Raw genomic sequence first — 24,167 nt, 5'->3', positions numbered from 1 at the left:
TATCAGGGTGCGATCTCCAGCGAGGGTTTCATAAGCATAGACGGGGTCTCTAATGTCTGTAATATCCGTGCCCGGGCCAGGTCGATAAATACGGCCTCACTATCGGATAACTGGGCCATGATCAGGCCCATGTGTCCCCTGCGACGTTCTCAATCCGGCTCTAATCGCATTACCCCGACCATGTTGACTTTCCGCCAATGGGAAATCTCCGCACTGTAACTCCACACCCCCGAGGCACGGACCTGGATGCACTCTTTCTGCTCAACGTTTACATTGTGAGAGTGGAGAAGGGGATTGAGTGGGACTTTGATAGACATGAAGGAAATAGATAGACAGACAGAGTGAGCAGGGGAGTTGAAAGACGAGAGACGGTATTGACATTGTGAGACACCAAACAGTGAGTGAGAGTGAGAAATTGGAAGAATTCTTTGTGAGTGACATGAAAGGACTTCTGCTTGGCCTAGTTTCCTCGTATTTCTGCATGTGTGCATGCATGTCTATACGTGTGTGCTTGTGATTGTTTGATTTTTTTGTGGTAACTGGAGGCCTCAGTAGCAGGATTAACCCTCCCCTGCCAGAGAAAGCATGCCCAGAGCCTGGGCTAATGAAGGCTAATTGATTTTGTGGTGGGCCAGAGCAGCAGGGAGGCCTGTCTCTGGTGTAAATAGTTAATGAGCCGAAGGACTGTTGTGGCCCCTTGGGGACTCATATCTCGCTCTAGGCTCTCTGTGCTCTCTGGGCCAAAGACTGTATCTGCATCAGTGCCCATCTTTGTTCTCTTCTATCTCAGATTTTTTCCTTAAGTGCCATCGTTTAAGTGGGACAGCAAAACCCACTGGTGTAGTAACTGACTTGTGTGTTTTCCCTTATTGCTTTTAGCTTGTTGTCTGGGAGTGTTGCTGAGATTGGAGTGTTTTATTAGTTTTGCTTCAAGTGTTTTTCTTCTTATGAAGGACTGGGTGCTCGTGGTGCCGGGTGTGGTTGTGTTCTGCTCTGTTGTGGTCTGGGGAATAGAATGGTGCGTGTTGTGTGCTGGAGGTTGTGGGATAGTTGACCCTCGCGGTGTAGAGGAAACAGTACAGAGAGGAGGCCAAGTTCCACAGTATGCGGGCCAAAGCATTACATCAACGCTCAGAGCCAGTTCTCCACAGGGCCTCGCGAACAGTCACATTGCACACATGCACTGACTGCTCCCGCTCTGTGTCATCCTCCCTGCACGGTGTCACATAGTTAGACAGCCACAGACATTCATGCACATACGGACAGTCAGGCACAAACAAGTGACAAATGATATATGCACACATGCACAGAGCACAGCAGGGATGGAAAGAGAACTGGACATTTTCACTCAAGTAAAAGTGCTATAACTTTCAAGTAATTTTACTCAAATACAAGGAAATTTACTTGTGTAAAAATCCTGGCAATGGCTGGCAATAAATAAAAAGCGCTATGAACACTGCAGCAGGTGCAACAAGTATTATTAGGTTACAGATATGAAACAAGAATAAACAGAATAGAATTAACAGAAGAATATAACATCAGTAGGCAAGACAACAAGGACATTAATAAACAATAAAAAAATCTAAAGCAGCTGCAGCCACAAGGACGCATACAATGCTACGTTGCCTAGCAATGTTGATGTCCTCGTCTGCAGAGAGATTGTTGTATCTCACTTGTCTGAGCATCACTCTGTGATGCAACATGAAGTCCTCCACAATCTGCTCTAAGTTCAACTCCTCCGTTTGCTCATTCTCAAAGCAAAACATAACCAGAAGACTCAGCCACTCAGTTTTCAGTGATTCAGAGCTGTAAGAGTCTGCAGTCACAACTGCGACTATTGTCAGAAAACAGTAGAAAAGCTTCACACGTCATCGAAAGTAAAACTTCCTGAGTGAATGCAGCTGGAGGATCCAGCATGAGCATTTTAATACATAGCCTGTTTGCCAGACCCAGCATACATGTCATGGGTGTAATTGATCTGGGTTGCTTAGCATGCGCGCTGGGTGATTAATTAGGGTAGAGGCCTTTGCTGAAGTACAATAATACTAACTTTAACCCATAATAATATAATGCTTTATTATATTTATTTCCCAAACTACTAAACTAAACCCAGATTCGACTGCACCTCGCACACACCCCGAACATTTACATTTCAAACATGTACGTCAAGCGTGTCAGCTGAGAGTTGAAATGCGTAGTAGAACACTTAAGATGAGAAAATACTTAAATAAAAGTAAAATTGCTGATGTTTAAAATTATTAAACCCAAAAAACAACTTTCTTGAGTGTAGCAAGAGTAAAAGTGATTAGTTACTTGCACATAGAGAGTTATGAAACCGTACCGAGGGCCTACTCTAAACTAACTCTAACTAGGCCTACTGTAAACACACATGTGCATGCATGCACTGTATTCTCCTCGGAAAACCTCCCCTGCTCCGATGGTTTCATAACTTTGTCTGTATGATGAAAGACACTCACTATCATTTCCCATCTGTAACAAGGGAAGCCCAAACAAGCCCTTATCAAACTGGTTCTCAGTAACATCTGCCAACTATGGGACATGACTCATGACGGTGGGACCCTTTTTCAAAGTGGTGGAATTTGGCATTGTTTTTGTGTCCTTTTTAAATGAGCTCCATGCTTTCCACACATCCAGCTTGCCTGCTAATTTCAGACAGAGGGGCTGGTGTATGAAAATGTGTTATTTATTATCTCCCAATTATCTATTGTTTACATTGTTACTAAGGACAATAAATTTGTCACTAAGCATCAGGCTAGGTGCTGAGTTTTTTATGAGGTAAACAATACTATATGTTCCTTCACTGCAGCTCTCTTGGCTGTGGAGCTGGCACTAGATGGGTGGATGACATAATTCCTGGCATGCTCTAAATGTACTCCTTTTTACTTGAGGAGGGGGAAAAAAACTGTGCGTCTCTTAAAGAAACATTTCATGGGACACAAGAGGACCAATAATCAAAGTGTTTCTGTAGCTTTTTGCATTTCATTTACACAACCCTTACTGTTCTCACGTTTCAGTATAGTTACAGATATGCAATGGGCATTTGGATTAGTAGGCTTAGAGTTTTGCCCTAAACAGAGAACAAGTGAAAAGTGAGAAAGTTACATCCATATTCTGTTCAGAAATTCCAAGAAAAGAAAACATGCGAAGCAGCCACAGATGTGTCAGTTTTCAACTCTGCTACACAGTGATTGATTGAGCGATTAGCTCACTATGAAGTCATTTGTAAGCAGTTAAACCATTAGCGTACATGGTAACCCTATTACGTATTCCATTCATTTTCCTCCACCGTAGTAGGGGAGCACCTCTGGCGAAACCTCTTGTTGTGTTGTGAGGAGGAGCAGCGCACACAATAGGAGTCTAACTCCAGGTTTTGTAAGCAACATCTGTATGAATGGTGGCATTGTCAGGGTATGATGTCATCGGAGGAGGACGGTGAGCTAATAGCACAGCTGAATCTGCAGGCTGCTTCCCTGAGCTCTAGAATATGTGTAAGTACACTATATATGTTTGTGTGCATGCTCACGATTGTGTCTCACTTTCAGTGCACTGGCACTCTTCGGCAGTCGTTGTCCTTGGAGTCAAAACACATCTGTGGATTAAGTGGGCTAAAACAAACCATGAAGTTAGAGTTTGCACATAGTATTTGACGCAAATCTGTTCTGTACATGTGTGCGGTTAGTTAAGTAAACACGTGGATGTGAGATAAACAGCAGTCAAGCAAGGACACAAGACATATGGCGAGGCATGGTGAGATTCAGTGTTGCATAGAGAGAGCGGTCAGCGTGAGTGTCTTGGATGCAAAGAAAGTTTTTGCAGATGATAAACATGTGATGTTTCTCTCTATTGGTATGGAGGCAAGTGGTTTCAGCAGAATGGGGTGCTGGACTGAGGAGCTGCTGGATCAATGTGTGTCTGCCAGTTTATCAGTGTTGGACACAGGCCATAGTGGGGCCCCTCTCTCACTGCTTCCTCTGTGTTGCCAGTGCCAAAGTGTTTGGTTTGTGTGAACCACAGAGACATACTGTAAATAGTAATAGTAAGTGAAAGGCAAATGGACATGCTGTGTTTAAAAGATGTTCTTCATCTTATTTGACAGGCTTTCTTAGTCCTATTTAACAACAGGATTGTTTCTTGTAATAATGAACAATGTGTTCAACAACAATTGCCCCATTTACACACTGGTTTCACAGGTCAACTTACATAGTTTAGACAAAACTGGGGTCTGCATCTTTGTCTCTTTACAAATCACTGCTGAACTAAGGAATAATATTAGACCTTGTATAGATATGTCTGCTAAACACAATTGACAAGATTGCAGCATTTTTCACATTAGAGAGTCAACTTGGTATGAGATTTCCTTTATAAAACTTGAAAAGTTAAAAAGTGTGAACAAAGAGTGACTTCTGTGAGAACGTCTTAGTTGAAATGAACGTAGGATGAAGTGGTAAGAGCTCTGCAAGCCACTAGATTCAGAAAGTTGATAAAACAGAAAACAAACTTTTATGGCCAAAAGTTCAAAGTTGACATTGTAAAGCTAATAGATGACTAGGTCTTTTAAGGACTGCGCACGCTCCTACATTTATATTTCAGTGGTGTGTGCTTGTGTGCCTAACCCTCTGCATGTCTCTGTGTGTGGGTGGGGTTATGGACGAGGGTGGCAGTTGTGGCACAGGGTGTCGCATCTGTTTGTCTTTGGATGACTGCGTGTTGTTTTAGCTGTGCTGATGGGAGGTGTATGTGAAGGCCATTTGGTCATGGTTCAGGGCCCGTGAATGGGACGGGGCTCCGGTACAGCCAAGCTTGGGTAAACCAGCTGCCATCACCACACGGGCCAGACCGGACTGGTCCAGTCACCATGAGCCCCCCTGGAGCCTGAGCAGCAAATTAAAACTCATTGGGCTTCAAAATCACCACTCAGACACTGGAGGGGTGATTGGAAAAAGTCTGTTGGGTCAGAGATTTTCTCTCTGATAAAGTGTGGTCAATACTGACCAGTTAGGTCACTGCCTCATCTCTCAAACCCACGCTGTTTTCTAGATGTCATTGTTTTGTCCTCACAGTTATCAAAGTTAACAACCTTCTTCTTTTTATATTCATTCTCTTTGAAAAGTGAATAGATTGCTTCTTGTCACTTTTTGACATGTTTCTGTATTTATGATGGAGTATCTTGTGCCTGTGGTTGTCTTAACAATGTGTGACCTAATCCAAATGTTGATGAAAATATCTTGACTGCGATTATACAAGAAATATGAGTATTCGATATCACAAGATAATGTCTGAAAGAAAACTCCAAACACAAATATGAACTGTGGTTACAGTTTACTTATAAACAGTGAGTGAGTGGAAGTTAGGGTCCCGTTTCTGCCAAAGAAAACCCAAGCATGTGAGGTCTGTTATTTTAAGCATCTTTGAAATTATGTTTGATTTAAGTCATCACATTTCAGGTTACGTTTAATAACATGATGACACATAATTTGCCTGTTGCTTTTGATGCCACAAATTAAGACATATGTTAGTGTTTATTATTGCATTCATCCTCTGTCTGTCTCTCTCGCTCCGAGGCATTCTCTGTATTCAAGATTGTTGCAGTGGGTGTAGTGATAACCATGTAGGCTGCACTCAAGCAGGGCTTTACAATAGAGGGAACAGTGTGGATATACAGACTGGAGTCAGAGGCCCATCCATTAACTTGACAGGGTGGAGAAGCTGCCAAGAGTATGAGCGCATGGTTTGGAGCATGCTCCTCAGTGGGCGTGTGTCTCGCTGCGCCCATACTGCCACAGTTTCTCCGAGCACCACCAGACTGTTGGGCCCTGGCAGAACAGCCAGTCTACGTCCATCTCCCAGTCTGTGTCTGGAACCGGGTGGGGTGGGTGGGGGGGCTCTATTCGGCCCGGCTCTGATCAACTTGGCCCACAACCTGAGAGAGGAGACAGGGGGCGACATTACAGCCCAGCGCTCCCATCAGACTGTCTGCCTCGCCGTTCCCTGAGGAAATCAGTTTAACAGTCCCCAGCTCTTGGCAAGCAGAGGGAGAGGGGGTGGAGGAACAGGGAAGAGGTGTGTGTGTGTGTGTGTGTGTGTGTGAGAGAGAGAGAGAGTGAAAGAAAGAGAGAGAGAGAAGGGGGGATGTTACTGCCTCTCTGGGCGAGAGGGAAATCTAATAAAATTGGACTAATGGGGGTGTGGAGTTTTAGGGCACAGAGAGTGGGTTTTGCAGACAGGCACTGGTGGTTAGCGGTGGTGGTAGAGATGAGGAGGATGGAATTAGATCCTCTGAGTACTTGGCTAAGCAGCAGAGCCAAACTCCTGCTTTCAACTGCAGATGGTGAACCCATGTCAGGTTCAGAGTGCGAGTTTGGGGGCCTAGGTCCACAAGAATACTGCCAGGAAAATCACAGCTATGATATATTATGTAATTAGAAATACTGTGTGCTCAAACATAATCACCATATAGAACAAAAGGCTGACACAGACAGACAGAGGCTTTTATGTTTTCACTTGACTGGGTGTGAAGCAGAAGATCTTCATTTGAAACTGCGATCTTTTTGCACTTAACTGTGACTCTACAGACTGGTTAAATCTGTCTAACCTTCTGCTAGGCGCCAGAGGGCCACAGGTCCCCTGATAGCACACTGTTCCACTTTTAAGGGGAATAAAAGTGCTCACCCTGACCTCAGTGGCTTTGATTTACCCATCCTGAGGCGGGTGTGGTCTCCTCCTTTTGTACCTGCTCCATGCTCTTGCTTCTTCCTCCCAGGGTTAATAGATATGAAGTCATCTGGCGAGGAGAAACCTGAGTGTGTTCTCAGGATGTGCCCAGAGCACTCACAGGGACATCACTCAAAGCCCCCTGTGTCAAAGAGGAAGCAGCCATTAATAAATATCATTAATGGGTGATCACCTGGTATCCCTGAAACCACATAAATGAGAGAAGCTTAAAAAAAGAGTGGGAGTGGAGAGGTCAGGGGGCAAAGGTCTGAGAGGAGACCAGTCCCCTCTGGGCAAAAGATGGCTGAATCAGGGATGGTGTTTTAACAATGGAAAATCAATAGGCTTACTACTTTAAGTAGAATGCATGAAATGTAGTGTCAAATGCATGTGATTACATATAAAGGCTGCTAGTTTATAGATTTATCCTGGTACAAGCTGACACTGTCTTTATGGTGTCAACGACAACTCATCCTGATGTTGTGTCTTTGCAGTGTTTTTCCAATTTTTAACAACAGCAGGGCAGACAGTGGTAGGACAGAATGTGTGCCATCCCATCTGTGAGAGCCCTGTACCGCCACAGGCTAACACCTGCACTGATTTAATGACTGTTTTCTGTAGTGGCCATGTTGCTGCAGGAGAAATGTATACTTATGTGTGTGTTATTAGAGTAAAATGCATGTGGTGGTTAAGTTCTGGTGCTTAACACAGTCTGGGGAAATACAACCATGTGTTAAAGAGTCATTAGGGGGCTGATGAAGGTGTTTAAGAATCACAGCCTGCTCATCATCGCTCTGCTAACGTCCTGTAGTTGCGTCACTGTGGTTCTGGATACAAAGACTTAAGTTTTGGCCGAGCTGGGTTTAACTGAGCTGGAGACTCCAGATGGAGCAGGAACAGGAGCAGGCTCTTGGGCAGAGGTAGCTTCAGGAATAAGTTTATATCACGGTAAGGGTTTTCTCTTTGGACACAATGTGAGCCGTTGCTTTTTCTTTAAACTCTACTGTTTCATGTAAGTGTGTTGATATAATACCTGTCACTTATTTAAGTAGTCTGTTTTCTTCTCTCGCCATGTGTTCCTTTATCTCTTGGATCCCTTTGTTGTGTAGAATAGGTTTTCTATCTTTTCTTAAGAATTGCCGTATTTATACAATAATGTAAATATTAACCTGTGTTGCATAAAATTTTGTGTGGTTAAGCTGGTGTGATCTTCACTATGTGCATCAGTCTTCTTATCATACACAGTCCTTTTGTTTCTATCCTGTTTATAACCACCACCGCTGAGGATTTTGGAGTGGCCCCTCAGCTCTTTGACCTGCCTCTGTACCCTGACACTCTTGGGCCTCTTCGGATGCAGGCTAATTCAATTAATATACAGATAGCGCTGCACTGCCAGCTGGACAGCTCTCAGAGACACTGATAAATGAGCACTCGCTGTCTTGGGCTGATGGTGTGTGGGGAGGAGACACTAGAAGCCATCTAATCTCCCCCCACCCCTGGTCTCTCTCTCTCTCACTGTCCCCCTTCACCTCCCTTTTACCCTCTCTGTCCTTCTCTCCCGGCGTCTGCTTGGCAGGGAGTCAGGCAGCCCCAGATGAGCATCTTAGCCGCACACAGACGACTTTACAAGGTCCTCAAAAACACAGTACAAAGGTAGACAGCCAGCCAGCAGATTCCTCTGCCTTCTGTTCATTCAGGTGATCGTCTGCTCTGTGACTAAGTGGCAGAAGATTGTCAAACCCTGATTGGTTTTCTCTTTCACAAGAGGGCTGGGCCTCACCTCTCTCTCGTGCCGGCTGACAAGCTGAGGGCTGAAGGGAAGGTGTTTAGTGAGTGCTGTCAGCTGCAGAATTCATCCTGTGATACACGGAAGATGTCCTTGTCAACACTGGTGAATATTATCGATACCTGTAAGCTTGTCTAAATTCACTGTTTTAGTTGTATGTCAGTTAGCTGTTACTTCTGCATGTTTATACCATGTTCAGGTAGATGTCCCATACAAAAACTTAGAGCATAAACAGACTGTAACTTGTACTGTTGACAGTAACAATATTACTGCATATTTCATCAGCTCAGAGCCTTCTCACTGTAGCATGTTACCTTCAGTGAGTCTCGGTATGACTGTGATGTTGTGGATAGCTGTTGGCCTGTGTGTTGGTGTAGACTCTGTGGTATTTTAACCCCTGCCACAAAGGGCTGCGGCCCCTGAGAGTTGTGCTGTCGAGGCTGTTGTTGTGAAGGCAGTTAGCAAGGGTTGTGGTGTGATAAGATGGAGATAAACAGCTAATTTAAAATAACATTCATCATCAGGGGCAACAAAACCATGTAGATCCAGAAATGGAGTACTGTTTTACTATGTCAGGCACCCCTAGGTTTGACAAGCAGAAACCAAAACAGGCTTGGCAAGGTCGTAATTTCACTGTGCCGGTTTCATGTGCAGTTCTCTCTATCACACACACGGTACATAGGAAGCCAAGTAATGACTACTACATTGCTAGTAAATCCAAATACACATATGTAATTTGTAAATATAAGGCAAAGACATGCTCTTTTTTTTGACTTTCCCACTTCTAAACTGATTTATTCAACTCTGTCTTCTCCCTCCTGGTAAAAAGCTTTCCACTCATGCATGGACAGTGTGAGAGAGTGGAGGGCTGAGGTTGTGCTCTGGTTGTGTACTAGCGTTGTGATCCAGACCAGCTGGATGCCATTCCCTATGGGAATCATGAATGTGAAGGTTGTTAAAAGATATGGAGCCCTGGACATAGCGTGGACTTACTGACAGCAGCTGGGAGAAGGGGGAAGGGAGCAGAGAGAGGAAAGAGAGCACTGGGAAAGAGAATAGAAAACTTTGTGGAATTCACAACAGTAGCCTTGAAATGAATGCCATTGTTTTCAGTTTCGTTGCTAACACTTTGCTAGATGCAGATGAATTAGAGACAGGATCCAAGACTGGGCTTGAATTTATTAAAGTTTAGTAAAGTTAAAGCAGCAGTTAAAATGTATATAAGTCAGAAAATGGTTCAGACATGGATTTTTATTTATTTTGTCTAGGTTTGTGTACAACAGAAAAAGTCTGAAGACATATTTTGGCACTTGAATGTTTTGGTTAGGTCTTTCTGCTGGTATTGCGGTTGTCTTTACGTGATGCCCAGTAAAACAGACTCTTGAGGAGAGGCGCATTCAGTAAACACAAGGAACACAGGCGCACCTTTTAAAGAGCCTCTCTCTGGTCTCCCTCCCAGGCCGCTCAGAGACACCGGTTCAGTCAGGGCTAAGTAGACCACACGGTTAAAGCAACAAACCTTCTGCTGGGTCAACAGCGAGGGAGCAGTCTGAGGCTCACACCTTGCCAGCAAGTTCATCTCACAGGCAGACATCATCCAGACACACACACACACAAACACACACACACATGCATAGATGAGAGAGAGGCTATTAGGAATATGAAGAGGAGGGACTAGTGGGATGGCAATCATGGAAGGTAAAGCGGGAGAACGACAAGACTGAAGGAGAGACAGAGGACAGCCTAAGTGGCTTTGATTTGTTCTCCTGACATATGGATTCATGGAGCCATCCATCATCTCCTAGTCAGCACATGAACCCGCTCTGTAACTGCTGATAATCATCACGCTGATAGATGAGGGCATATGCTAACTTTTTTTTTTAAAGAAATACATAAAATCTGATGTAAACATTGTGTTTGGTGTCCATTTTGTCTACTCAGAGGCTGAAGGCTGCACTTTCACACCACCCGGGTGCCATCGCCAACGGCAACATGAACTCGATGGGCCACATGATGGAGATGATGTCATCGCGGCAGGAGCAAGGCGCTCACCATCACATGCACTCACACCCGCACCAGCACCTGCAAGCCCCTCCCCACGCGTACCAGCACCACGGCCATCACCACCACAACCAGGGCCACGGCCAGGGTGGACACCACCACCCACAGGGACACAACCCCCATCATAACTCCCACAATCCCCACCTCCATCCCGGGCACCCACACCAGACCTCACCGCACCCTCCAATGCACTCTTCTTCACATGTAAGCAAAGCACATTCTCTGGAGAGCTGAAGCTTTTAGACAGAGCCACAAGTTCAATAACACATTAACTACAATGCACATTAAAACCTCTCATGTAGCTATGAGCTACTGTGTATGTACCATGACTGAAACACGGCATCACTTTAGTAACACTGTGAGCAGTTTTGAAGTCAGCTATTAGTGGTTTAGTATAGAAGTATAGCTGAAGTGATGCTTCAATTTAGCAGTAAGTTATTGCACAAGCACATTTTCCCTCGCTGCAGCCATAATGTCTAGTAATTTCCTGGCAACCATCACAAAGGTAATTTTTCCCTTTGAGGTTGGTCAGCTACAGGTCAGTGTCAGATGGCTGCCATGGAGGCAAAGGGTCATGAAGAGGCCATAAAGTGGCCCTTTATAAAAGATTCTCAGGACTGTCTTTTGAAAACTATGTTCCACATTACGTGGCCAAAACATGCTCGAGGTGCAGAAGAAGTTTTATAAATGCTGGTCGAGATGAGGAACAGACAGCTTTGGCTAATCATCCTAGAACATCTTAGCTGTGAATATATTTGGTTTGATTTTAATTGAAAGTAATGCATTAAAAACAGCATGGCACTACAGACAGACACTTCGTCCTTGCATTGTCTGATGACCTCTGTAAAGCCGAGCATTTTGGATGAAGGGCAGTCCGACATCAAGAAATGCAATTCACTGTATGTTCCAAATGTATCATTAAGGCACTAAAACAACACTGACTGTAGGCACAGCGGCCATTAAAGCTGCTTGTATTTTCCATGGTTCTCATAAAAATGGTAATGATCTGAAGACGGAAAACACTTGACCTTGCCAAGTATATGTCAAGATCTGTCACTGCACGTACGGTTTTAGAAACAGGTCTTTTGACTGTGTCTGGTGGTGTTAGTCTGAGTGGAAGTGGGCGTTGGAAAACTGCCTCCTGACACCTCTTTAACAAGGTGGGCAGGCTGGTGTACCAGCCCAGTCAATCACTCACTCTGTCACTCCTGACGCCCGTAGCCCGGCTCGCAGGGCACGTGGCACAACCAGATGTTGTTTTTGGGGAAGTTGCCAGACATGGAATAGCTGCAGGAGGTAACGTATAGATGTTTGTTTTGAGGCTTTGAGGGCAGTGGAGCAGTGAGAGCAGACAGGTGGCTGGCTGTTTCCCAGGTGTGTCAGAATGATTACGTGTCTGGTTGGATGGTGGAAGACACTCATTCAACGAGCCCAGTGATGCTGATACCTTGCCCTCACGTTTCAGATGTCACCTGCAACCCAGCAGATGCAGCCCACGCAGACGATGCAGTCTCCGCCCCCCAGCGGTGGGCGGCGCAGACGAGTAGTGGACGAGGACCCGGATGAACGTCGGCGGAAGTTTCTGGAGCGGAACAGAGCGGCAGCAACAAGATGCAGACAGAAGAGAAAAGTGTGGGTGATGTCATTAGAGAAGAAAGCAGAAGAGCTCACTCAGACCAACATGCAGCTTCAGGTACACAATGAACAGTCAGCATATATTTCTGACTCTGTTCCTTATTAAAAACCTCATGACATCATCTCACTTTTCACCAGAGATAATACTGATGATGTTGCATTTGTATGAGATTGAGTATAAAAGTTTAATCCAATACTGACAAGATCATTTGGATGCTGTCTGTGTTGGACTGATGTGCTAAAAAAGACATCTGAAACTCTGTTTTACTATTTAAACAATTTAATGGTTGATGAACATCTTGTCAGTGGATCATTGTAGAATGTGTAGTTATCTTAAAGGGGCTTAACGATTGATTTAGCATTGCATCTTCATTAAGGTGGGAGACACACAAGAACAGACAAAAAAAAGGAATGGTGAAAAATGTAGCAGACCTCCAAAAACACAGGATACTACATTTCCCATAATGCAACTGAATAGTATCTTTTACTTTGCGAAGTCCATGTCCCAAACATTTTTAGGTAAAAAATGTAGAGTGTCAAGCCAATCCAAGGAATAGAATAAGCCTGATGACCATAAATATGTACACTCATACCAATAGTTATCAAGTGATGAAGGGTAACAGTACAGCCTTCTTTAAATGAAGATTCCCCGCTCTGTTATAACACCTCTGTGTTTTTCCTGCATTTCAGAATGAGGTGACCATGCTAAAGAACGAGGTGACCCAACTCAAGCAGCTTCTCCTCACACACAAGGACTGTCCCATCACCACTATGCAGAAAGAGTCCCAAGGTTACCTCAGTGAGTAGCTCAAACACACACACACACACACACACACACTTGGGAATGTGACCGAAAACACACCTTCATCTATGTGCCTTAGCTTTACAGTGCAAATAGGGTTTCACTGCTGTGAAAATGCTCATTAATAGTACTGCCGGCAAAAATGTTTAAACTCCACCAACTGAACTGTGGTGGACACGCGGTAACTGCCAAGACTCTTCACTCCTTTGTGCTGGTATCCAGCTCCCACGCTCGCCACAGGACTCTTCCTTTCACATATGGGTGTTGCGCACTCTGGTAGCAGGCCTGGAATGGGACTTGGTAGTCTGAATCCCATATGAGACCTGTTTTTCCATCCTTGGTGCACAGAGGCAGCCGAGACTCAACGTGAAAGACGTCACAGGCCGCACGTTGGCATCCAAGCTCTCATGGATGGCCCGGGATCTCACTGATTATTGTACTGTGCCTCAGCTCCGCCGTGCATGACATCAGAGCCCCACCCTTTGATACGGATACAAGTGACATTTCCATGTAATTAGAATAAGGCACCTCCCTGTGTAGCACAGGAAAATAAGGCTCACATCCCCCTTGGCTGAATGGCTCTTTTATACAGAAGAGAGCCAACTCCCAGACTGGGTTGGGAGAGACTTTCATCGATGAGTCTTGCTTGTGTACAGATGTCACCTTCAATGTGTCCAAGTCATCAGGCGTGTTTATGGAGTTGAGTGATTCACTTTTCCATTTTTGTGTTATCCACTTATGGCCTATTTTGGGATGACAGATGAGACTTTAGTGTAAATTCATGTGTTTGAAATTTATCTGCTAATAAAGCTGTGTCTTTTTACAATAATGAGATTTGGTCTGTGTTTATTTTGATATTAGTTATCGTTATTTATTTTACCATCACAAAGCCCTTGTGTAGAGCTGAAGGTCATAGTGTTTATACTTGCCCAGACACATACTGTACACACATGTCGTCCATCCTCACTGATGCCTCTGCTGTCTCCTCAGGTCCAGAGAGCAGTCCGGCGGGCAGTCCAGCGCCAGCGTGCTCCCAGCAACAGGTCATTCAGCACAACACCATCACCACCTCCACCACAACCGTAGGGGGCAGCAGTGTGCACGGGCAAGCCAACCACCGCACAGACATTAACCCCATCCACTAGGGACTAGAGACTATAACCCCGGCTGCGGCCCTAAACACCCACCCCTCCCCCAGTACCCTGCTTTCTGAGGGTTGCCAGCTGCACACGCTGCCCCCCCCCCTCCCTCCCTCCATCAAGAAAAACCTCAAAGGCCTGTGAGGCTGCTCTTTATACAGTAGCTACAGTATGTATTTTTATAGACCAACCGTATTAACGCATAAATGTTCTATGGTTTGTTGCCTCGTTTTTTAATCTGTTTTTTTTCTGCTTTTAGCGAAAAGGGAGTTTTGCTAACTTTTTCTGTTGTGTAATGGTACAAAATGGACCGCGGTGGTTGTGGAACCGGAGGAAAGAGACTTAAGCCTCAGACTGTCATCTCTATAAGCAAACCTTACATCTCTGTATGCCTGATGGACTGGAAAACGAGTCAGATCGTTTTCTGAACGTCACTTGTGGACAGTATGTTGAGTGTATGCAACAGACTCCGAATAAGTGAGTGGGATGTTGCTGCCTTTAAGTTGTTTTCTGAATCCAAGTCAAACAGTCACCATGATGTCGTGAAGACAGGAACAAGCAGGCGTAATGATCCTTTTTCTTTCCTAGAAACGTTTATGACTGTTAACCTTTTCCCTGTCAGCGGTATTCTCAAAGAGTGTTATAAAGTACAGCATGACAGTGAAACATGATCAAATGGAAGCAATACATTGCAGTATTGATCCTCTTCAATACATGACAGTATTGATCATCTTCTCGACTGTATGTCCACATTATGATCAGCGTGGCCAAGCCACTCTGGTCCCAAGGACTTACGATGCTGTTACAGCTACAGAACTGTACACTGTGATACCAGTGAGGCAGCTCGGGGGTTGAAACAAACTCCTCCGCTCTCCAGGACCAACTGAAGCTTTAATTATTGAGGCCTCCTTGCGTGTGTTTGTGCATCTGGATCCACATCTTGGATGCAAACCCCAAATGAATATAACATTCGATTGCGTGTACCTGCATAGTTTTGAGCATGCATGAGAATTATGTATATTGTGCATTTGTGTTTTGTCTTCTTTCCTCCGCAGAACAAAGTTCAGCAGGTGTGTAAAGAAGAAAAAACGGAAAAAAAAAAAAAATGTGTGAGAAAGTGACTGTGAGCATGATTTGTTTTGACTGGCATCCCACAACTGGCAAAGTGTTTTATAGTTTCTAAAGAGGAGCAGTTTATGCCTGTGCTTTCCAAAATGTCACAACGTGCCTGAATCTTAAACTCTTCTGTTGGCTTACTGTAGACAGCAAAATGCCACTTTTTTTCTTTTTTTTCTTAAACAACCAAAACCATTTAATTCTCACTGTATTATTAATGAGTCCTCTCCGTTATTGGCTTTATATCGATGTCTGCGCATGTAAGGGCAAAACCAGCTGACCAAGGAGAAGAATACTCATTTTCCATCTGACCTGTGACCTCTTCATCAATTTCTCTTTCTCAGGCCTCCTCTGCAGTTCACATTGGCGATGGATGTACTGATAACGATATACAGGCTTTTTTTTTTTTTTAAATCTCTCCTCCAGCCTTGAAACTTCATGCCTTCTCATGTTGACCACAACTCCTCTTTCTCTCTTTCCTATGACCAGGAATGTCGATTCATTATCATGATGACCATAATGCACTGTGTTTTACAGTAGGATGGGTGAAAAACATTCCACTGACAGGTGGAGCGACCGCAGAGCTGTCTATGCACTTTGTCCTCTGTCACGCCAGAGGGTAGAATAGCCATATTAAGGTCCGAGTATTTCTCAGTGATCCCCCCCTTTTTCACACACCAGCGAGAAACATAACTGTGCTTGGCTTTATGGAGAGTCCGTGCCTGGCATGCGTCACATGTCTATTGACAGAGTGATTGAAGAAGGGAACCCAGAGCCGGTGTTGTGGGATGAGGCTCAATTAAGGACCCTGTGCCCTTTTTATTCTGGAAAAAAAAACACAACTCCAGCCCCAGTTTTGTTCAAGATGAAGGAATTCCTCTTAATGGGTTACATTTAGATTTTGTGGAAGCATTTGGACTGTTCATGTCTGTTGAGTCTGTTTGTGCGTGGCGTTTGATACGCGTGTTGATGAGACAGAGAGATTCTCTTGAAAAGGGCTTTGTCGTACCAACCCTTTGAACTGAAGCTTGCCTTATTTTACGTTGTTTTGTAAACTATGTTCAGATCGTCAGACAATTTCCAAATTAACCTCCCGCATGTGAAAATATGGTAATGACCTCAGATTACTTTCAACTGGAATCATTTGGAGGGCGTAGCTCTTTTAGAGGTTAGCTATGAGAGTCTCCAGTTTCGACAGCGGATCCAGGATCAGAAAAAGACATTTGTTACTCCAGAGGCAGACAAAAAGGACAGATGGAAGTGCAGTGTGAGTGTGTCTTGTGTGGATCTGTGAGAGGTGGAGAAAAACTCCGACACATTAATGATGTTATAATTGTATTATTTTAAATCTAAAACTATAAATATTGTACATAATGTCATTCATTTCTGTAATCCTGTACATGTAATGCAACCACCTTTCTTTTCGAAGGGAGTCAATGTGTGGTACATGTTTGTAAATAATGTTTCCATAGCACTTGTTGCCTTTTGTTGTACATCGAGGCTCATTTCAGCGCTTAAATACATTGTTTATATGTAATGAACTGATGAACCCATTCTTGCCTGCATAACTTTGTACATTTTTTTTTTGTGTGTCTGTAATGACATTATCTCCATTTTGTTTTGCATTTGTACAGATGTTTAAGTATCACTGCAGTTACATTACGGTATGAAAATAAAGCACTTGTTCTGTAACATACATCTAACGGATGGGATCAGGTGTCTGTACCTTAAATACTACTAACTACTACTACAAACCAGACTGCAACAACGAACTGAGAAACTTCAATAGAATTATTTTAAAGCAACATTTGAAGAACTCTAGAAGAAAAAGCTAATGCTGTGGCCAAATCATCGACACTATTTCGCGCTCGTTTTCCATGAGACATAACTGCTCATTAAATAGTTAGATGCTTTAGAATACTCATTAATTATTGAACTGTCTAGACATCTTGATAGTCGCCTGATGAAATAACATGGTAGTTAACTCCAGTACACAAACATCTTCGTGGCATTTTGTCAAAAGTCATTAAAGAACACTTTAAAGCCACAATAGGAGCCAGAATAATGGCTTTAACAAGCATTGTGTAATGTTGCAACATGCAAATGGCTCCTGTAGTTTCTTCTGAGATATTCAGTGATTTAATATAGTTTTTAGGAATTCAGTTTGGATATTCAGAGGTCTAATGGTAGAAACATTTTAAAAAGCACACTGACCACAACTGTTGAAATTATGTTGTTTAGTTTCTGGATATCCAGATACATTTCTTTGGAGCACAGTGACCCCTGGTGTATGTTTTGTTGACTAACCACACAGAACCTAACAGAGATCCCACAGGTCAACTGGTGCTGTCATATCTGTAAAACAGTGCAGCACAAGGCTGCAAAACTCATTGCAGTCTTCTCTGATCTTAAAGGCACTAAGATTTAGAAAATAAAATTTTAATTCAATACAGTTCAGCTTTTTCCTTTACAATTCATCATCAATCTTCTTCTAAACATGAAATGATTTTCATAGGACTCAGGCCCAGTAACGAGACTGAGTTTGCAATTTTGTTTTCTTTAACTTTTGATATTTGAGTCACTGAAAAAGAAAAAAGAATTGTAGGCAGCGATTCAGAGGTCTGGATCCAGTGTATCAGAGAACAGTCCAAAGGCTAAGGCCAAGTGTCAACTCTGCTTAAAAAAATAAAATCAGAGTTGCACTGCCCAAGACAATCAACAGTCTTCCAAATTAACAGTCAATAATCAAAATTAGATTTTCTAAAATGTAGGTACTTTGATCGGCACCAAATCGTCTCATATCCAGCCCTGTGTTGAAAGGAATCTGTCGATCATGTCAAAGGACCTCGCCGGCTGGTCGTAAGGCAGAATGTGTCCCCCTCCTCGGATGATGACCTGCGTGACAACAGGACACAATTAAGAAACAGATATTCATGAGGCGCTTCTCGCACCGTTTCAACTGTTATACAATGCCAATATCCGCTCACCTGGTAAAACTCTCCCACTTGTCTTACGTAACCTGCCACCTCTGTGTCGCTGGGCTGAACCTTCCAGTGGAAGCGAGGGGCCGTTTTGTACTCAGCGGCGCCGGTCCAGTTGACAGTAGGCAGGAACCTCTCAGTCAGCGGGGCTGCTACAATTACATCCAGCTGCCCGCTGTAGATTAAGACCTGGATGTATGTAGAAATCAGCAGGATAAAACCGTTAGAGGGGGATTAGAGAGACTTTCTCTAAGAAAGTTGCCATTCCTTGATATTGGCAAAACTGATACACAAGAGGTAGAGGCGTTGTTTGCTCCTCTGTAAACCACTAAACACGCCACCATTACAGACACACAAAAAAAAAAAAAAACATTGTACATTTACAGCGAATAATCCTACACCCCTCACCCTGTAGTTGTCCATCAGCACCCCCAGCCACGGTTTGATGCTCTTCATGACATCCTGCAGAAGGTGCTTCTCCACCTCCGAGCCGTCGTGGAACGTCAGGTTTCCCACATGGATGGCGCGTCGCACTGCCGGCAGCGTGACGAACTGGGAGAAGTACTCCTGGTCTTCAGGCTCCTGTGGTGCACAAATTACAAATGCAGTGTGCTGTGCAAAGGCTGTTTTAAGAAATAATTAGTGTATTTGAATGTAAAGTTTGGAAACTTTCACGTCACACAAACAGTTTGGAGCCCTGCCAGTACCTGACATGTCATGTAGTTGAAGTAGTTGGTGCAGCCTGTAGCGTTTTGGAAGAAGGACGGATATGGTTCGACGTCACCATTCAGCAAGCTATCAAAAACCTGAAGGCAGGCATTAACAGAGTGATCAGCTAAAATTCATTCATAATGAGATTCTTTGATTTTATTCTCATTTCTTATGTTTAAGGGATGGCATAGATTGATTGAATGATTGGTCATTAGTGTAAATATCAACGAATGATCAATCAATCAATCTTTATTTATATAGCGCCAGTTCACAACAGCGTTATCTCAAGACACTTTACATAAAGAGTAGGTCTAGACCAAACTCCTTAATTAGAGAGAGACCCAACGAGTCAGGAATTCAAAATTAAGGATTCAAGAATTCCCACATGAGCAAGCATCAGATATTATATTGAGCAACAGTGGCAGGAAAAATTAAGAATGATAATAAATAACACCAACTCGTATTGTGATAAATGTAAGAAGCACCCAGCATCTCTTACCTGAAAAGCCTCCAACCACTTCTGCTGTTGGATGAGCTTAACCCCCAAGTCCGTCTGCTGGATCACATATTTTCTTTGCTGTTCATCTATCATGCCTGTTTGATACATGAACTCACCATAACCACCCAGCATCTAAAACGGGAAAAAAGCTAAATATTGCACTCGTCTCATTTCTAGATTGACATAATTGTACTTTAGACTGCTACACTAGTAACCACTAACAGGATCCAGCAGAAGAGAAGCAAAGAGTTTCATAAGACACGATGATGCAGTTTAAAGGAAGTCAGAAAACGACTTTGTCAGATACGAACCATTTCTGGATCACAGAGCCCGTCACCGATAGCCATCCCCATCAGGTTAATTTTCACTTTGGCGGTGGGGTTGTTCTTATGGATGTAGTAAGAAATGGCAGGAACATACTTCCCTGCATACGACTGCACGGGGACAGAGAAAAGTTGACATGGGTTAGGATGATAATTTAAATAAGAATTAATATTCATTTATTGAGTTTGAAACGAATAAAACATACCTCCCCAGTTGCATAGAAGTCATTGGACTGATACTCAGGAAAGAGTTGGAAGAACTGTGTCAAAGCACTTTTGAAAGAAAGAGATGGGATTAATAAAAGAGTTAGTAACAATCAAACAGCAGACTTAAAGACCCAAGCAGGAAGAATAAAATGTCTGACTTACCTGTACAGGTCTCTGCCAACATCGTCCTGGTTCTGGGCGAAACCTTTGGCATCATCAGTGAAGCTGAAACCGGTTCCAACCTGAAAAACAAAAAGGTTTTTATAGAATTAAATACACACATAAAAAGTCTGCAGAGCCGAGAAACCTTAGATGAAGTATTTCATGCAATTAGTTTGTGGATTTTTAATATAAAGATGAATAAATAATAGATACCGGATTGTCAATGTACAAAACTGAATATCTCGACGTCCAAGCAAAGTCTCTCAAACCCACTGCAAAGACAAAAAGCATAAACACATGAGACACAGAAGCTAAACAGGGCTTGTGCTAAACTTGTGCTTTATGTTCATGCTGCCATGTCAGCTCCTACCAGTCAAGTTCTTATACACCACATAAGGCCCGTGTTCCACAAAGAGGCCAAACATGGAGGTGCCACCGGGGCCGCCCTGCAGCCAGAGCAGGACTGGAGCTTTGTCTTGGTCGGTCTGTTGGTTAGCAGAGGGTGCAGAAAGTTAGGATCTCAGCGCCACCCAGTGGTGACTTCAGTTTATTGACAAAAGGTTTAAAAAAAAAAAAAAAAAAAAACGTAACAAACCACACTTCATTTGGTTAGACCAATTCAACACAGATTGAAACAGGGTCAGATTTAGGCTAAGGCAGGTTTCACTTCATCAGACTGTGGAGAACAATGTCAAACATCCCTCACTTGTCTCCTAATGTGGGAATATTAACACTGGACTATCAAACTTAACAGATCTTCAGCTGAAATAAAGGATTGTTTTTTAAACTTTGGTATAAAGTGACAACAAATTGCTGTTTACTGCTCATTTCAGTCAGAAATGAGAGATTCCTTTCTTTTTTTTTTTTAAATAGAGGAGACTTTTACAATAGGTCACACAGCAGCACGTCATGCATGTCTCCTGTCATGTGAGGTGTTTCTGAGGGCGATGTATTAACTTTCTGCACATTAGTAAACACAGACTCTTCAAACAGAGGTCACACAAAGAAGCATCGTCACCGATACTGGAAGGGTGACAAACAGAAATTCTTCAAGGCTATAAGATTGATCTTTCATTCGTCAGCATGGAAGTGGCTTGTGATATCACTACACCGAAGTATGAAATACTTGGTTACAGGTTTAAAGGTTTAACAATAAAACAATACTCACTCTTCCTGTATGACCTTGGTTGAAAAGAAAACCTTTATCACTAAAAGCTGACATAGCTGGCATTGCTGTACTGCAGCTGACTAAATACGCACAGTGTAACAACTCCTTATCGCAGGTTGACCGAGGGGGCACGTTTAGAGCACCTGAAATGCAATAAAGCTGGAATCCAAAGAAAACAAGGACAAGAGTGACTATTTCTCTCAACTTTTCTGTCTCCTCTTTGCGATCCTCTCTCACAGGGATGTGCCTCTGTCATTTGAAAAGCTCCAGCTGTAAAGCAGAAGTTTGGGCTTACCATCAGTGCAGGGAAGAACCAAAAGAAAAGGTTGCTGTTGTATTTTTTGTTGACAGTGAGGTAGCCGGCATAACTCTTGACGTTGGCACCTGGCAGATCTCCAACCAGACTCAGTTTCCTGGCTGCAGCAAAGAGAAAAGGATCAAACTATAACAACGAACCCTGCTGGCTGCAGTGTTATTGCAGTATTCTGTATCATGGGTGCTCCCATACCTTCATCTATGGCGCCCTTCTCCAGGTAAGGAGTCAGGAAGAGAGGAGACCCGGGGTCGACTCCATCCAGCCCGCTGACACGGTGAGATTTCCGGCAGAAAAACGAGGAGCAGCTCCGCGAGAGCGCAGAGTCCAGACAGACGGACAGTAAGAGGAGAGCCAGAGTCTCCCTCCACAGCCTGCACACAGCAGTCACACACAGGCATCAGGCTGCAGGCCTGGGCGGCGATGCGTGCACCTCAAACTCCTCAGGTCACTCAGATTTCACACCAGCGTTACCACGTGTGTGTGTAACAGCAGGCGCGCGGAAGAAAAACACGTTTTGATTCGTTAAAACTCACCTCATGTTCGCTGTGGCTTCAGCTGAGAGAGGAGAAACCTTCGGCCTCCGGACAGACAGACAGACGTCCTCAGACTGCTCAGCTGAGGACTGACTAGAAAGTATGAGCCGAAGCTGGAAGACGGAGTCACGTGATCAGCCCCGCGCAGGTCATATGACATACGGATCACGTGATCGTGTGTGTGTGTGTGTGTGTGTGTGTGTGTGTGTGTGTGTGTGTGTGTGTGTGTTTGTGTGTGTGTGTTTATGTGCAGGGGTCATTCAGCCCTCGGCGTGGTCTTGCAGGAGACTCCCAACTCTTAATAAAGTTGATTAAACAGGAAGATGAAGAGAACAGAGCAGTTTTTTTTGTTGAATACAGCTGAAATTGTATTCTGGATAGGACAGTCAGACTATCAGTCAGTCAGTAAACAGTTTAAAAGTTGCTTTGTTCAGCCAGGTATTGTTGACCACACAACTAGAAGACAATAAAATGGGATGCAAAGCTTCCTACTAACAAGCTGTATTAGTAGTGTTATTGCCTGTTACACTAATGAACATAGGCCTACACCCTCCATGATTAGGAAGGACAGTTAACATAGTATTATTCTAGCTTTTTTTGAAGGGATATTTTAACATTCATTGCCTTAAGAAACTGAAAGACAAGTACAGTTAAATACTAAAATACTTCAGAAAAATAAAGTATAGATAAATACTAAAATCACCTGCATTTTCAGTGTTGCATTGATGGACACTTTTGTCACAGCAGACAAGTGAAATTATAGGTCTTATAAGTTATAAGCACTGGTGCTGGTGACGTTTCACAAAACAAATAAATCTATTTATATATTCTTGAATCAATAAACTGGCTTTTTGTTTTAAAAAATGTTTAAATGATCACATTTTAAATGGGGTCGATGGGTTCACAGTTTAAACTAAGCACACACTTTATATTGTCACCTGTGAAGTGTTAATGCGCCTCCTTAAAATAGTCCTGCCAAAATAATTTGTCGCCTGCTATACACTTTATATAATCAGGCAGCATAAAAACTGGGATGCTGCATAGCAGGTTTAGGTTTTTTCTCACTGTCACCTCAAAACTGGAGAGTGTCAACCAATTAAAAACACCCAAAATAAAAAAAAAAGGAAGCTCAACACATTAGAGAACAATTAAATCCTACCTGCCCAAGATCAGACAGCAGACAGAGTTTAGTTGGTGATCAGTAAAAAATACAGGAGGAGTTGAGGAGTTGGTGGAGACCAAACCAGAGTGAAAAGACCACTGAATAATGGATCTGCTATGGATATAATGGATTCATCAAGTGGCCAGAAACATAACTCCAGCGGGGCGATAATGTCTGCTGGGTGTATAAGTCTGTTATTGTTTTCTAACTGCATAGATAATAGTTGATAATACAGTAAGTGTCACCCAGTGGCCTAAGATTAAATAATGGAGCTTTAAATGGGAATCATGCAAAATGAAATCACTTGCAATTTATTTAGGTTTTTATTGTCTATTATTATATGTAATTTCCAGAAAGTTTCACCTGAAAATGTCATAGTAGGAAAAGTGCAGACTAATAGCATCAACAATGACTCTAGTCTGTCTCAGAAAGTCATAACAGTATAATAGTGTGATGCATTTATAGTACCAAGACCCCAAAACTGAAGAAGCTAAATTAAATTCACCCATTATTTAGGCAATTGTCAGCACCTGTGCTTTTCCTACTGGGACATGTCAAACAGCCTATAAGCCAGCATGCACATCAACGGGTCTCCATAAATGTGAGACATAAATGGAGAGGACTCATTATTGATGTTGATAACTGTGAAATAATTCACGCTGGGCTTAAAAAAGCTATTAGTGTCCATCAGCATTAACAAGTGGTTTAATTTGGTGGGGTTTTTTTTAAGCTGCGGTTATTTTTTGGCCACAGGAGGCAGAGGAACACATAACTCTGTCCTAACAGAGGAGAGGAAGAAGCTGCTCTCAGCTGGGAAGAAAGTCATCAACTGTG

The 24,167-nt window shown here is 43.2% G+C and overlaps 2 protein-coding genes across 2 annotated transcripts in view; one reads left to right on the top strand and one right to left on the bottom strand.

The window, feature by feature from the left end:
• The window catches only part of creb5b (cAMP responsive element binding protein 5b), a 36,859-nt gene extending 22,698 nt beyond the window's left edge, over nt 1–14,161 (top strand). The window contains exons 8-11 of the mRNA XM_070835928.1: nt 10,460–10,783; nt 12,045–12,272; nt 12,905–13,013; nt 14,007–14,161. Coding sequence (XP_070692029.1) covers nt 10,460–10,783; nt 12,045–12,272; nt 12,905–13,013; nt 14,007–14,161 — 816 coding nt within the window. The remainder of the gene's footprint in view (nt 1–10,459; nt 10,784–12,044; nt 12,273–12,904; nt 13,014–14,006) is intronic.
• Nucleotides 14,162–17,689: 3,528 nt separating this feature from the next.
• Nucleotides 17,690–22,261, bottom strand: cpvl (carboxypeptidase vitellogenic like). The gene is made up of 13 exons (XM_070835173.1): nt 22,172–22,261; nt 21,831–22,009; nt 21,618–21,739; nt 20,525–20,639; nt 20,368–20,426; nt 20,155–20,234; nt 19,992–20,058; nt 19,774–19,896; nt 19,463–19,594; nt 18,960–19,058; nt 18,661–18,834; nt 18,259–18,441; nt 17,690–18,166 (listed from the first exon to the last, which is right to left on the bottom strand). Exons 1-13 carry the CDS (start codon nt 22,174–22,176, stop codon nt 18,068–18,070), a joined length of 1,437 nt encoding a protein of 478 aa, XP_070691274.1. The 5' UTR covers nt 22,177–22,261; the 3' UTR covers nt 17,690–18,067.
• Between the last annotated feature and the right edge of the window lie 1,906 nt (nt 22,262–24,167).

This window comes from Pempheris klunzingeri, chromosome 8, assembly GCF_042242105.1.
Source record: "Pempheris klunzingeri isolate RE-2024b chromosome 8, fPemKlu1.hap1, whole genome shotgun sequence".
In the NCBI taxonomy this organism is placed as follows: domain Eukaryota; kingdom Metazoa; phylum Chordata; class Actinopteri; order Acropomatiformes; family Pempheridae; genus Pempheris; species Pempheris klunzingeri.
Note: the sequence above shows the minus strand (reverse complement) of the source record. Positions and strands in the feature narration are given on the sequence as shown.